The 15,204-nt window shown below is 40.5% G+C and overlaps 1 protein-coding gene across 3 annotated transcripts in view; it reads left to right on the top strand.

Annotated features, from left to right (window-relative positions):
- cd9r (CD9 molecule related) overlaps positions 1–15,204 on the top strand; it is a 38,841-nt gene that overhangs the window by 21,383 nt on the left and 2,254 nt on the right. For 2 of the 3 annotated variants that reach the window (XM_085157823.1, XM_085157820.1), the window contains exons 1-7: positions 9,384–9,515; positions 9,773–9,887; positions 11,695–11,800; positions 11,890–11,987; positions 14,461–14,535; positions 14,629–14,730; positions 14,993–15,088. In XM_085157823.1, the coding sequence (XP_085013949.1) occupies positions 9,822–9,887; positions 11,695–11,800; positions 11,890–11,987; positions 14,461–14,535; positions 14,629–14,730; positions 14,993–15,088 (543 nt within the window). In that variant the 5' untranslated portion in view covers positions 9,384–9,515; positions 9,773–9,821. Of the gene's footprint in view, positions 1–9,383; positions 9,516–9,772; positions 9,888–11,694; positions 11,801–11,889; positions 11,988–14,460; positions 14,536–14,628; positions 14,731–14,992; positions 15,089–15,204 lie in introns of those variants that run through there. The other variant, XM_085157821.1, reaches the window with a different exon arrangement.

The following is a 15,204-nucleotide window of genomic DNA, read 5'->3' as shown; positions in this document are numbered from 1 at the left end:
GCTGACAGCTGGTAACTGTGCAGGTGCGGATCTAGCAAAGTTTTGCCAGGGGGGCCAGGTAGGGCATTAACAGGGAGAGGTGGGCACAAAGAAATACTTTTCTTTCTTATTCTCATTTAAAATGTCTAGCTTTTAAAAAATAATTATCTGAATCTTACAACAAACGATTGATAGATTGATGCATATATACCATCAAGACAGTGTACATCACTGTCACAACAGCGTTTGTTTTCATTCAAAGGCTTTATGAGTTTTCCTATAATGGCGGCCGGTCTCTAGTCAAAACGCCCGGGCCGATTTTTTGTCCCAGTCCAGCCCTGTATGCAGCTCATCTGCAGTCTGGTGTTACCTATATCTTCCTATTTAGAAGGCAGAATTTCCGAGTTCTGAGTACAATCAAAGCACCACGACTGCAGTTTTTGTGTTGGATGTAAAAGGCGCACATGACGCTGTGACCTAGGCTAGAATCATGGCAGCGGTCAATGATGGTCCAGGCGTGGGATTTCTCTCGTGGAAATATGCACATTATCTTTTCCTTTCTATTGGTAGGTGGCACAGTGCACTTGTGGCAAGTAAGCAAGCTAGAAGACTGGCAAAGTTATGGAAGCAACACATTGATAAGAGAATTCTGAGTAAAACCAAAGTTACTTTCCCTATAGTTACTTTGAAAGTAACGAGTAACTTGAAGTAACTGAGTTACTTTTGATAGAAGTAACTAGTAATGTAACTAAGTTACTATTTTAAAGTAACTTACCCAACACTGGTAGTGCCACCCGCTTTACAAATGACACTAAAGTTTATTATGTGATTTAAAAAAAATGTAATTCCTTTTTTAGAAAAGAAATTAATCCAAAAAGTTTAAGACACCACTTAAAACAGATACAAAAACCTGGCTAGGTCTCATGTTGATTAAAAAATTCCCTTTTACAATTGTCTACTTGTTGTATCTCTAGCTCTGTTGTGCTGAGCATGTGCCACTCCTGCATAAAAAAAAAGTTTTTTGACTGACTGTAACTTTTTACTGGGGAAAATAACTTTGTACCTACAATGAAACTTGTAAGATTATGATGTGAAATTTCTTAGAAAGGGCCCTGCAAGGGAGAGATCATTGCCACTATCTGCACTAGTGATGTGTCGGTCGTGAACGAAACAGATCTTAGAGCCGGATATTTGAAGTGAATTTCCCCATACCTCCCTGCATATCTGTTTCTGGTTAGTTTCTGTTAGTTTTTCCCAGTTTAGGTTTTCTTAGTTTCATGTTCACCCTCGCCATCCCTGTTGTATCCTCTTTTGGTTTAATAAACTCACTTGCACCACAGCTGCTGCATTTTGGGTCCTAAATAATTCTCACACGGCTTGCCCCGGCAACCCGTGACAGAAAGCTGAAAATTTAAATAGTTAAAAGTTAAAATGTAAATAGTTTTTGTATTTTTTGTATTGTAGGTTTTGTAACACTGCTCATGTAAAAAAAAAAAAGTGGAACAACTAAGGTTTTAAAACCTGTAGAAGCTTTACAGTTATATTTTATTACATTGGTTGAACACAGAAACATAAAAAACAACCCTAATGAGACTCATTTTTCATTTATATTAAGAACAAAGGAATTTCACTGATTATTACTCTGAGGACAGCCTGCGTTCCCCCTAGCTGCACAGAAAATGGACAAAAACTTTTATCTTGTAGGACCAGCGACTTTAAAAAGCCACAAGCCTCTTTATTAAGCTGCAGAACATTTTGTTTATCATTAAAGCTTTAAATGCAGGTCAATTTGTGGCACAACAAAAACCGGTTCACATGACCACTCCACATTCTTATAAGCCTCTTAAGAATTAAACTAATGTCTCAATATTGTGCATTTTTTAATTGTCTCCTTTCTATCCTCTATCTTCAGCAGAGTGTCGTTCTTCAGTCATAAATAATGAAGAGATACTGCTCTCGCCAAACTACCCAATGAACTATAACAACCATAAGTGCATCTACAGCATCAAGGTCATAGATCTTAACACTTCAGAATATGCATGACATGAGTTTTTATTGAGAAAAATAATGGCTATTGATCATTGCAAGTATTTAAGAAATGTCAAATGTATTACCAGTCTTCAAACCTTTGTGAGGGCTTGTCACCTGCTATGTGGGTCATTAGTGCTAATTTCGATTTGATGTTGATCTGAGGTTCAAGCTGGGAAAGGAATCAACATCTCTGCATGAACCTTTCATTTTGCCCAGAGTGATATACTCAAAGTAAACTCACTCACACATGCACACATTTGGTCTTTGCCCTTGACAGAAGGATACAAACTGGTGTACTCAAGTAAGTTTGCAGTGAACAACACCGTTAGTATAGAGTATAGAGCGAAGGCCTAATCTGTTTCTCCAAGACTTCATTGAAGATTCATTCACGAGGTGACAAAAACCCCCACAACAACATTTCAGGTTCCAGAAGGTCAGAGTTCATGAAATGGAAGTTTTAGAGCGGCCTAGCATATTTTGTATTGACTCTGCCAGTATCTTTGTCTAATCTTTGAATTTTTTTGGATTATCTGGGGCAGATACATTCTAGCAGTATGCCTCAAATTATTCACCAGTTAGATGCCTCATGACAACTGCTGATTTCTGACAAATGCAACAGGCTCACTAGAACAGTTTAACTCTAAATGGATGGATGGATCACAGAAGAAAATATGAAATTTTCCACTGAACCAATCACAAGAAACGTCACGTTTGATTAACAAAGCTTTCAGCGTAGGACGACGTGGTAAAGATGTGTTTTGATGTTCACCAAAGCACACCCACATTTGGCAGTGCCCTTTTAGACGCACAGTTGGAATTCTAATTGTTTAAATGGTGTCATGAAGGGTGATCGCTTAGTATTATTCACTTTGAAGTGTCAGGATCCTGGGTTCCCTGACCCAGTGTTGAGTTTCTTGTATCTCAGTGTTTTTGTACTATGATGTATGTTCTAAGTTCTCTTTGTTGCCCCAGTTTATTCTATAGAGTCTAGTGTCTTGGGTTTCTTGTATTCTGTTTAGTTTTCTGTTGAGTATTTAGTAGCTGCCCAAGGGACACGATAATAATTGGTGATACTTTTTTCCATACAAATGACTGGCCAGTAGGTGGCAGTTTTGTACACATCATTACTTATCCTGACCATAACCTGCTAAGAGACATGTTGGCCTAGGTCTGGGGCACATAACCGTGTTGATGTGAACCCCCTCTGCAAACCTGTAAATCCAGGTTAACCCTCAGGATATCTCACTAAACCTCTGCCCTGTAGCACAGCTCTCTGCACGTACTGCATTCAATTCAGCTTTATTGGTATAGCGTCCTCTTTTCGAGATTTTCGAGGTAGATGAAAAAATTCTTATTTTCTTTAAGAATACGGTATTATTAAAGTTTATTATGACTGGGCCGAATGTCCTCTTTTTTTGGAAATCAAAATATGGTCATCCTACGTGTGTGTGTTTATTTCGTGTAAACTGCACATTTCTAATTTATTAATGCACAGATAAACTACTTCATCTAAACACTAATCAAAACTAGCTAAAATTATTAAAAGTGTCGAACATAAGCAGCTTGTACATTGCTGTTTTCGTAAAGATACCTTTGTCTCACACGGAACATACATGTTCTACATTATTAATCTGGCAGCTCTCAGTCTCCATACAGACAGGACACGTTGCAGCGTAATTGCAGACAGGTGCGTGGGCCTGAGCTCCGCCCAGGCAGAATGACGAGTGGAAGAAAGCAGCAACACGATAAACATATGTAGCCGACCGGGCAGACACCGGGACCATGACAGAGTGCAAAAATTTTATACTTGACAACAACAACAACACAAAAAAACCACAACAAAAATCAGAATGTGTTTGTGATTTGGATTTTTATTTAAAGGTGAAACCTTTTTTTCTTTTTTTCTTTTTTTTTTTGCCAGATTAGACATTTTGATTAATTTCATTGAAGTATACTTTAGTTTTTTTGTTTTACTTTGATGCTATAATAGATGTATTTACTCTACTTTTAAGATTAGGCTTAAAACTTTCCTTTTTGCTAAAGCATATAGTTAGGGCTGGACCAGGTGACCCTGAATCCTCCCTTAGTTATGCTGCAATAGACATAGGCTGCCGGGGAATTCCCATGATGCATTGAGTTTTTCCTTTCCAGTCACCTTTCTCACTCACTATGTGTTAATAGACTTCTCTGCATTGAATCATATCTGTTATTAACCTCTGTCTCTCTTCCACAGCATGTCTTTTATCCTGTCTTCCTTCTCTCACCCCAACCGGTCGCATCAGATGGCCGCCCCTCCCTGACCCTGGTTCTGCCGGAGGTTTCTTCCTGTTAAAAGGGAGTTTTTCCTTCCCACTGTCGCCAAAGTGCTTGCTCATAGGGGGTCATATGATTGTTGGGTTTTTCTCTGTATCTATGAAGCGTCTTGAGGCAACTTTTGTTGTGATTTGGCACTATATAAATAAAATTGAATTGAATTGAATGTATTTAAAATTCAGTAATATTTAATACTATATTGCATCATGGCAAAACAACAGTCTCCTGCTTTATACTGTAAGGTGAAAACATTACAAAGCCAGAAAACCCCAACAATCCAATGAGCCCCTTTGAGCAAGCACTGGGCGACAGTGGGGAGGAAAAGCTCACTCACTGTCCAGATCTTCAGACAGGATAAGGTCTGGATGAGCAGGGTCCAGAATGAGAGGAGTGTAGGAGACCATGTCCTTCATGTTGTTCCAGATGTTGAAGGTCAGGTTGCCCAGGTGTTTGGCTCAGTCTATCAGAGCTCCTGAGGGCAGCTGTGGATCATCCAGCAGGGGGCAGCACTGGACTTTTTCCACTGCAGCCTTGTAGTTGTGCAGGAATGAGCCGCCTTCAGCTCTCAGCTCCTCTCCTGTGGCTCTGTGTCTAAACAAGCTGCTATCGCTCTGCCCAGAGCCTCCATCTTCTCCTTCATCATCCCACTCTTCTGCTCCTCTTCCTCCCTCAGTGCGGCCTCCTCTTCCTCTGGTAGAAACCGGTGAAGCTTCTTAAACTGCTCCTTAATCTGCTTCTCTGTGTGCCGGGCCTGGACCTTAATGTGTTCTGCTGTTTGATCAAACTTCACTTGAACTTCCTCACAAGCCTTTAACTTCTTCTTTAAGGCCTCCAGAGTTTCCTTAAATTCCTTCTTGTGTTGTTGTGCAGCTTCATCGATGGGTCTGAATCTGTGCTTGGTGTGTTTTTCTGAGTCTCTGCAGATGAGACACGCTGGCTGCTGATGGTCCAGACAGAACAGTTTGAGTTTCTCAGACAGCAGAGAGCCTCTGAAGCTCTCTGATCTTTCTCCTGTAAGAACAACTCACACAGGTTTTTTTAAAGCCAGGTTTAAAGGTGGTTCATACACTGATATTTCCTTACAAACTGGACAGTAGTGTTGTTCTTTCTCTCCACCATCTCTTCAGACAGTCTTTACAGAACCTGTGGCTACATGACAGAAGAACAGGATCTCTGAAGACCTCCTGACAGGCCGGACAGCAGAGATCCTTCTCTGATCTGGAAGCCATTGAGTCTGTAGTGAAGCTGAAAACAGCAGACAGGAAGTACAGTCAGTCCTGGCTCCCCTCCCTCCTCTGCTACCTTCACTGAGTCGTGTTTTTGCTCAAACTCACATTCAGTGTGTGGAGCCTCAGCAGCTTGAAGCAGCAGTGTTGGAGTTTTCCACTTTTCTCTCCTGTAGCTGACTCACAGGAAGAAGCTAGTTTGTTCTGAACTCTGTCTGATCGTCTGTGCGTCTGTCTTTAATAAAGAAGTTTAACAGCCTCATTCCTCGTTTCTCTCAGAAGTGTGACATTAGGGGGTGGAGCTTCATTCAACTTCCACTTATTTCACTCAAGTGCGCCCACATCCTCATTTTAGTTTTGACAGTGTTTTTAGTAGACAGAGGTAAATGGCTTAGACATAAATTGAATTGCGATTTGGGGAAAGCCTCCGAGAGGACTGGCGGCGGCTCCTGGGCCTGGCAGATCCCCATGTACTTATGAGAGGTGAAGAAGTGAAAAGAGTGAAAAGACTGAAGAGGGGGAGGGCAGGAAAACGACAACAAATCTTTCCTATAAATAGAAAAAGAAATAAAAATAAACAGAGTGTTAGCATTTATTTGACATGATGTAGCACTGCTACAATTCAACTCAGAAGACTACAAGTCTAAAGCTTTGATAGACGCCTTCTTCGACTGACATCCAACAAAAATGGTTTTAGCCTTTTTATTCTTTGGCATTAAAGCAAAGCCCAGTTAAAACAGTATTTTGTTACATTTCATTCTACACTGACCGGCCACGTTGTAAGGTGCACTTGTCTAACTCTTATTATTATTATTTAATGATGTATTTGTCATGGTCCTGGGTCATTTTGAGCCAGCGTTTTGTGTTAATTCTGATTTTGTATTTGTTTTTAGGGTTGGTTTTGGTGTTTAGTGTTTTATCATCCCTACCTGTGTCTTTCCTCTGTGCTCTGTTCGTGTCCCCGAGTTTTGTGTTGTAAAACAGTCTGTGAGTTTCCTCTTTTACTATGTAGGTCTGTGTCTCGTTATGACCTGAGCCTGGTTCTGTCGTAGGTTTCTTCCTGTTAAAAGGGAATTTTTCCTTCCCACTGTCATCAAAGTGCTTGCTCATAGGGGGTCATATGATTGTTGGGTTTTTCTCTGTATGTATTATTGTAGGGTCTGCCTTACAATATAAAGCGCCTTGAGGCGACTGTTGTTGTGATTTGGCACTATATAAATAAAATTGAATTGAATCAAACTTTTCACAGCAGAAAACAGATTCACTTGTGCAAAAGACACAACAACAATCAAAGCCTTTTTCACATTTGGCAAAACATGAGTAGTCAGTCAATAATTCAATTCTGTGATGAATGAATGGAAGCTTTTCAGCACCCTTTAAAAACTCATTGAGTCATCAAAATATTTAGTGTTTTTCTCAAAAACTTACTGACTTGGGAAAGAGTTCTTGAAAAAACGAAGACCTGATGTAGAGTAAAAAGTGTTCAGACACAAAAATGAAATGTAAAGTATTATTTTGGAAACAAAATACAAAACAAAATGACCTTAATGGAGAAAGCGAAATGATACCTGTGAAACTATACGCGTCAGAAAACAGACAAAGAAAATGCATACAGTCTGAGACCATAGCACCATCTACTGTATAGACCGGTATAGTCACGCTGTACAATCAGCATCTATTTTATTAGGCACAGCCTGTTCCACTGCTCGCTACAGTAATGCAAATATTAAATTAGCCAATCACGAGTCAGAAACTCAAAGCATTACAGGATACAGACATTGTCAAAAATAATAAACCTCTGACAGCATGTTACTGTATTTACTCTTTCGTCCATATTTGAAAAAAGTTTGAAGTAATTTGATTTAAAACACAAATGCAATGCTGGGCACTATTCAGCAAGGTGGGTGGTTAAGAGTGAAAACAGAAGGTAGCACCCCCCAATATCTGAGGGTGCGGGCACAGCTGCTACTTCATACATCAGTTTTATGGTGTCAACAATCCAGAGAGGATGCTGTTGTTTGGAGAGCGTTTCCCTTGTTCTACCCAAGGAGCTGCTCTGTGCGCCTGAAGCTCTGTATTGCCGTTATGTGCAGCCGCAGTGATCCGACCGGCAAATGAGCCCTTTTGTCCCACTCTGATTGAAATGGATGCTCTATGGGCTCATTTCCTGACAAGGCCTTGGGGAAAACAACTTTTGTACGCATACGGCTGACAAAGACGACACACAGCTCATTCACCAGCTTATTATCCATAACTGCCAAAAGAAAAGCACTATGCTTGGACCTCTCTCTCTGGGGCATTCCTGTCCTGGTCTCAAAGGCTGACTTTTCTAAGGCTTGCTAAACCAATGGGAGGCCACATGTTGCAGCACGCCTCACCCTGAGCCTCATACAATCTGTGTCACCAAGAAATGTGCATTGACTAACTTGTCATCAGTTTGGTAATAATATACAAATACAGCTATCACATGAACCTTTAGTGTTGAAGTTGCTCGGCTGGCCTCAACAGGGTTCCCTCAAATGCCACAGTGTGTCATGCGAAGGGGAAGAAACTTTCCCTGTACCATGAAGAGAATCAAACTCAACACCTCTGATTCAGCATCCTTGCTCAAGGACTTCAAAGTCCTTGCATTTTACAGAGTATTAAAATCAGTCTGTAACAGCTAGTACAAAAAGTCCATTCTTCTCTGGGTCTCCATTCAGCAGACAGAGAAGAGTCAAAAACCAGATCACTGACTGCCACTTGGCAGTAAGAGGACCCTGTGATCTGACTGTCTTAGTGGGCCATTTGTTGTGGATTCTGAACTGAGAAAGTTTACATGGGCATACTGATCCCCGAACGTCGTGCAGCCCCCACAGAGCTAGCTGCTACAGTGTGCGGCTCTCAGGTAGGTAAACAAAGGACAGGCTCAAGTCTAGAACCTCTGGGCTTCTCTAAAAGACCCGATTGACCTGGTCCTGGAGTTTAAAAAGGCTTGCTAAATGTGCTCAAACCAGCACAGAACATATCAGATGGCATCAAAGTGGTTCAGAAGAAGAGAACATGAAATGCTACACATATAAAGGCTAATTTACGTCATGGAGACCTCCTCTCAAAAACTGGCACCGATGTAGCCACTGACATGTCATGTAGCCGGTTGGTTGTGGGTAATAGACTTACACTGCATGAAGTTCATTGTGTGGAGGAGTCCTCCACACAATGAACCACCTGTCTCAAACACGCTCTCCTCCACACAGTCCTCATTTATAAAGTGCTTTATATGTGTAGCCTTTCATGTCCTCTTTAATGAAGCAGGTTGAGATTTCTTTAGAGTAGGACAAATGTAACACAGCCATATGCCAATCTTTATTACTGGATAACTGAGAACTGACACAGGAGGCATAAAGCAATAAAATCTGGAGTACACAATTGTCAAATATTTGGCATTATTTTTGTATTTTGCTGTGTGCACAGAACGGAAGCCACACGTGTGCTGTGTGGGACTCCTCCTCCCACCCCACCCAAAAAAAACAAAAACAAAAAAAAACAAGAAAAAAGAAAGAAATAAGAAAGATTATAACTGTAATAGACAAAAAAAAGGCTTAGATCCCTATTCTTCGTTTTTTTTTTTTTTTTTTATGTTTATGCAATATTAGAACATTTTAAATGACGCAAACAGTCACGGTCTGTCTGCTCCTATGCGTAAATCACACTATCACTGTCTTTTTAACTCTCGTTTCTCCCTAAGTTTCCTTTTCTTTCTTCTTCTTCTAAAAAGATCCGTTGCTGCACCTTCTCATGGGTCAAAGCATGTGTCACTCACGTGATTTGCCCAATGAGAAGACCGAGCGAGGACGAAGAGGCGGAGCGCGACGCAGATCGAGGCTTGGAAAAGCACACGCAGCAGCGTTCAAGATTTAGTTGTTTCGTTTCCCACCTGGTGAGCTGACCGAGGGCCGCTGATCAGACAGACAAACATCGATAAAGGTATTGATCGATTGGTTTGGGAGATGATTTCGCAGCGAGCGTTTCTGCCACGCTGTAATCTATTTGAAATCAAAAAGACTACTAAACCTTTTAAGCGCAATACTGGCTGCTTAATGCGCGATTAACGGATTAAATAGAGTGAAATAGTAGAAACTAACACAGCAGCACAGAAAACGTTTGTATTGTATTTTTAAATGCGCATAATCTGCCAGGCCTGCTCGGAGTGGTGAGGGAATTCTGCTTTTTGCACTTTACAGACTTTCACCGTGTGTTCAGCTCAACGATCCACTGATCATCATCATCATCATGGCTCTGGATGGATGTGGCTTGCTTTGCAAATATATCCTCATCATTTTCAACATCATCTTCGCGGTAAGTCCGGCTCGATTTTAATACTGCGTGGTTAATTACGGGAGGGTAGAAGGAAAGGCCAAGCATGGCTTTCGTTTTCTTTCGCCTGTTTTGTGATCAATTCGTGAGATAAACGGGCAGAAAAAAGGCTTTTTTTTCCCTTTTTTTTTTTTTTTTTTTTTTTTTTTTTTACATGAAGGATTAAAAGTTGTTCCATTTTGCGATGAAACAGGGGTGTTGTGCCAAAAAGTGGTTTCTGGTATTTGCCAAATAATTTTAACTTCTATTAATGAACTGTTGGACTCTAATCTGTAAAACATATTTCAAGTTGCAATAAATATAACAATAGTTCTCGAAAGATATTACAGGTGGTCTGGACTGGAATGGTTACAATGTGGGTACAATAAAAGAGTCTTACAGATACTTACAAAACAGGGCATTTATTTTATTTATAATCCCATAAATCTCATTGGCTACAGTTAGTTTACCGACATAAGCAAAGACATTACACAAAATAAAAAAAACAACCCACGTAGAAACGTAGACTGTTTTGCACACGATCACTTTTTGGAACAATACCAGGTTACCTTGTGGTTTCGTTTCTTAGGATACCAAGAGAGGTTACTTTCATTTTCAGGAATCACCGTTACCATCAGTGTAAACTGTGTGCTTGGCACATCTATAAGCCGATAGGAACCCAACAGTATTTAATTTTTGAAATATATATGTGTGTGTGTGTGTGTGTGTGTGTGTGTGTGTGTGTGTGTGTGTGTGTGTGTGTTAGTTATATAGTCACAAAAATAACAAAATAGGAGTTGTATGGGATGTGATCAAATTAAGACCCACCAATTCATTTTTGTTCTTAGCTATTTAGTGGGATTTCAGAAATGTGAGGTTAAATTGTACAGACTCTTTAAAATAAGGCAGTATCTCCAATGAGTGGAAGAAGAATAAAGCCGTCTGGAAAGAAGAAGTGAAAACTTTCTTAAATAGCATGAACAATGCTGCCACGGATAGATGATTACCTTTCACACCTCAGTGTTTTGTACAGCAGCTGAGAAACCAAATGCCACCACATCCGAGTCTTAGCTTACACTATACTTCAAAGTCCAAAATAGACTGAATCATGACCCTCCTCCACCTCATCTCCTGACACCACTTCCAGAGTTCTGAGTAAAATCCTGTCAGCCTCATTTATCCATCACATCGTTCTGTGACCAAACAAGACCTGAAACATGTTTCTATGAAACACGATACGTAAATTAAATGTAATAAATGTAAATATTTAAAAATAAAATCTTTTGAGTGCCGGACAAAAAGACTGATACAACATGGTATCATTGCGACATTTTCAACTTCTTTAATTCTATAAACTCTGTCTTATTGCAACATTTGTAGCAAGTTTCAGTGCCAGTGTTGGTATGCTTGACAATCAAAAAAACAAAGTGAGAGAACTTTATGGTATTGGATAAAATACTAAATAATACTTTATACTATAATAATAAATGGTTTAACTTTTCTATTTTAACTGTTCTTCTTGGTTCTGTATGACATCAATGGTCATCACAGCATCAGTCCTGCCCACTTCCTGTGTAAACGTTATGCTTGCGAGGGGCAGCCAATCAGAAGAAAGCTGTCTTAAATGCCTGAAATGCCAATTTCTGTGGTTTGTCCCCTCTGCCAGCTGTTCTGCACAGTGTGAAAAACACTCATCTGTCACACGTGACGGAGCATGGTTTATAAATATAGACCCTAAAAACCTATATTTCAGTAACCAGGAATGTTGTTTGTTACACTTTTGTCCTGGTTTTATTTCCTCATGTGACAGGTGGTGGGGTTTGCCTTCCTTGGACTTGGCTTGTGGCTGAGGTTCAGCGACAACACAAGAGCGGTCTTCCATGTGGAGGAATTAAGCTCCAGCGCATTTGTTATGGGTCGGTGCATTTAGTAGGTCGAAGAATCACGATGGTACATTTGGCTTCGATGTGTATTTAACAGACAGACCGCGCCGTTTTATTAACAGGTGTGACTGTGCTGATCGCTCTCGGGGCGGTGATGCTGTTTGTGGTGATGTTTGGAGACTACGGTGCCTGCAACGAGAAGAGATGCGCTCTGCAAGTGGTGAGTTGTTTTGATGGGTAATGCGTGTTGGCTTACAGTCTCACTTTTCCATAAAGATGGGTGTCAGACCAGTTGTTTCCTGTGCTGTGAACACAAAACCCTGTCTCGCACAGTGGTTACACCTTTTAACTCACTCAGTATTAAGGGAAAGTTTTAGGGAAAGTTGCTTTTTAGTTTTAGTCAGAGAAACCAAAAAACAAAAATGTGTTAGTAACGTTTAGTATACCTCTAGTAATCCCATTTGGTGTCGTTTCTTAGGAGTCATTAAAAAACAAAAAAAAACAAACCGCCCTGAACAAAAAGTGCCCTGCAAGGACATGTTCAGAACAAGCTTAAATACTCCGCTGCTTCCTGAAGGACTCCTTTGTTCATTAACTTTATGGCAAATTTTAACGTTACTGTTCAGGCTTTTATCTGTGTTTAACAGGAAGACGGTGAAACATTTTAAAACCACCCTAGTGCCAGCATCAGAGATTAAGGTGAATGCTGGAAATGGTGCTTAAATGTTAGAGCACATGCATCACCTACATGCTGGTGCAAATGGTAAAATCTGTGTAAAGTCGTTATTCAGATCAGATCCTTGATTCTAACGTGCACATCAAGTTCAACAAGTCGTTACAACATCATTTCTGTTGAACCACAGAGACAAGTCAACAGAGTGCCAGAGGAAAGTAATTAATAAGCTCCTCTCCGAGTACTCAGTCTTCTCCATTCATCGATGACACAATGAAACAGGAAGGAAGGAAGGACGGCTATTTACACAGAGCCTGTGCTCCCCCCATGAGTCAAATAGTCTAAGATGATATGAGATACAAGGCAGGTTAACGTCATGCGGCATACTAAGTGTTAAAATGTGACTTTGTTTAAAGTCAAACAAAAGCCGAGCGTAGCATTGTGATAAAAAACAAAAGCTTTGCTTTTATTGATGCTACTGCCATTATTGGTTCTGTTTATATAGTTGGTTCCCCATTGATTCCCCTTATTGCTGCCAGATCAGTAAGCCTACTAAGGTTTTTAGCATCAGTGCAAGTATTTTATCCTGAGTCTAAACACAGTGTAGAAATAGAGTGCAGAAAGGTTGGCGTGTGTCTCTGGTCTGCAGGAGCTGCACGGCTACAAGTTTAGAGATTTGCAATGCAAAACTGTCCCAACCCCACCAATCAGACAAGGTCTTCACGCAACTGCATTGAATTGTGCAATTCCATCCATGGACCATGCACTAGAATATCATGACTTTAAATATTAAAAGAGGTTTATAATTGTTAGCCTCAATGACCGAAGTTAGGAACTTCAAGAAAGCTAGCTAATTGCTTTCTTTTAAAGACAGAAAGCCAACATATGGATAAGAAATTTTGGCCAGCTGGATAAAAGAAAAGAATCTGGTCGTTTATGTCTTTTAACCACCCAAAAGACCACACTGACTCACTGCTCCATCTTTTGGTTTAGATTGGTATTACATCAGAAGTACAGCACAGCTCTAGCTCAACTTAAGTTGATGTCTCTTCAACACAACATGCGGATGCTTTGCACATAAAGTTGCAGAATTTGTTTCTTCACATCTTGCTGAAAGCTGTAGTTACTTTTGGGAGGTCTGAAACACAGAAACACAGGAGTGTGCAAGCACCTTTTGAGCGTCTTATATGATGCAGAGGTTTTTGAACCACTTAAACATTTGGCTTTTTGATTCAGACCTTTATCCAGGTTCAGATACACAGAACATTTGATTGCAACGTGTGAAGTGTATTACCCAGTTGGCCTTGACAGAGGATATTTTGTAACTTTGTGTGTAATCACGCTGACGAAATAGGCAACTGGCAATAATCACAGTGACCGCTCAGTTTTCTTGGCTGTTTTTTTCCCCTTTGCTGTGCAAATGTACAGTGTCCTAACTGTAAATTACATCCTCGGGTCAAGCCCTCTTGGTTTTTAAGGATGTTAAAGTTAAATGAAATTAATGGATGTCCAGTACCAGTTAAATGTTTTGCTCTGAAGTCTTCAGGCTGTATCAAAACTGCAGGCAGAATCCCAGATGCAAGGAAGGGATGGGGAATTTGAGCTGATAGTTTAGTTACTCATAGCTCTGCCTCTGGTGAGTACTCTTAATCTTTGAAAGTCTGCACTTCTGACCATCTCTTTTGAGAGGATAATTGAGAGGCATTCCTTGTTAGTTACGTACTGCAAAGGCAAGCCAGTTGGAAGTGTGACCTGATACACAGAAGTAATGCAGCAAAGGGATTTTCATAACAGGCTCTGCGACTTTAACAAGGAAATGACTCCAAACAAAAACAGTGGAATGAGCAAAACATTCAGCCAAGCTTGAAACAGGTCCTTGTTAGAATTTACTGCAATGTTAAACCTTGTCTTCTCTTGATGCACCCACATAAAACTGGAAAAGCTGTTTCACTTCCTGTTCCTGTGTGTTTAAAGTGTCTTTAAAGTGTTAAAGTTAACAGAGTTCTTCCTGTCCCTTCAGTTCTCCGCCCTTCTGGCCATGCTGGCTACACTGGTAGTTGTTGTTGGAGTGCTTGCCAACTACAAAAAGCATGAGGTGAGAGAAAATACTGATAAAAGGGATGAAAATCAATTAATGTATCCAGTATGTCCTGACCATAAGATTGTGTTTTGATCTCTCATGTTAAAGGTTGGACTCAAGTTTGCCGAGTTCTATGCTAGCTTGTATGGTCTCTATGTGCACAATCAAGACCCAGGAATTGCTGTCACACTCACCTTCATCCACAACACTGTACGTATATAAGCTGCTGTTTTCCATTTTTACCTAATACTAAATTTTAACTCTTGCTTCCTGTATACTCAAGTCTTTTCTGCTTTATGCATACGAGTTATATGGCTGATACACACAGAAGACGTCACTGTCAGCTGTGTCCATCTCAATTCCTGTGGAAGCAGTAAGGGTGTTTAGTTTCTCCACAGGGCTGCGCAGCGTAGTGTTTAAGACTTGTTTTTTTGCCTCCCTTCACCTCTTCCTTCATCTGCCTGCTTTGCAGCTTCACTGCTGTGGAGCGTCTGGCATCCCCCTAATAGAGCTCGTTAAGCCGACCTGCCCCGAACCAGATGGGTTTTTTGAAAGCATCAAGATGCCTGTAAGTTGGTGCCAATAAATGAAGCCGTTTACAGTGGTCCTGCCACCACTGCAAACTGCACTGCTTTACCTCTTTCACTCAGCTGTACTGTACTAGATGCTCACAGTTTGTTCGGT

The sequence above is a fragment of the Neolamprologus multifasciatus genome, chromosome 4 (genome assembly GCF_963576455.1).
Source record: "Neolamprologus multifasciatus chromosome 4, fNeoMul1.2, whole genome shotgun sequence".
Lineage (NCBI taxonomy): Eukaryota > Metazoa > Chordata > Actinopteri > Cichliformes > Cichlidae > Neolamprologus > Neolamprologus multifasciatus.
Note: the sequence above shows the minus strand (reverse complement) of the source record. Positions and strands in the feature narration are given on the sequence as shown.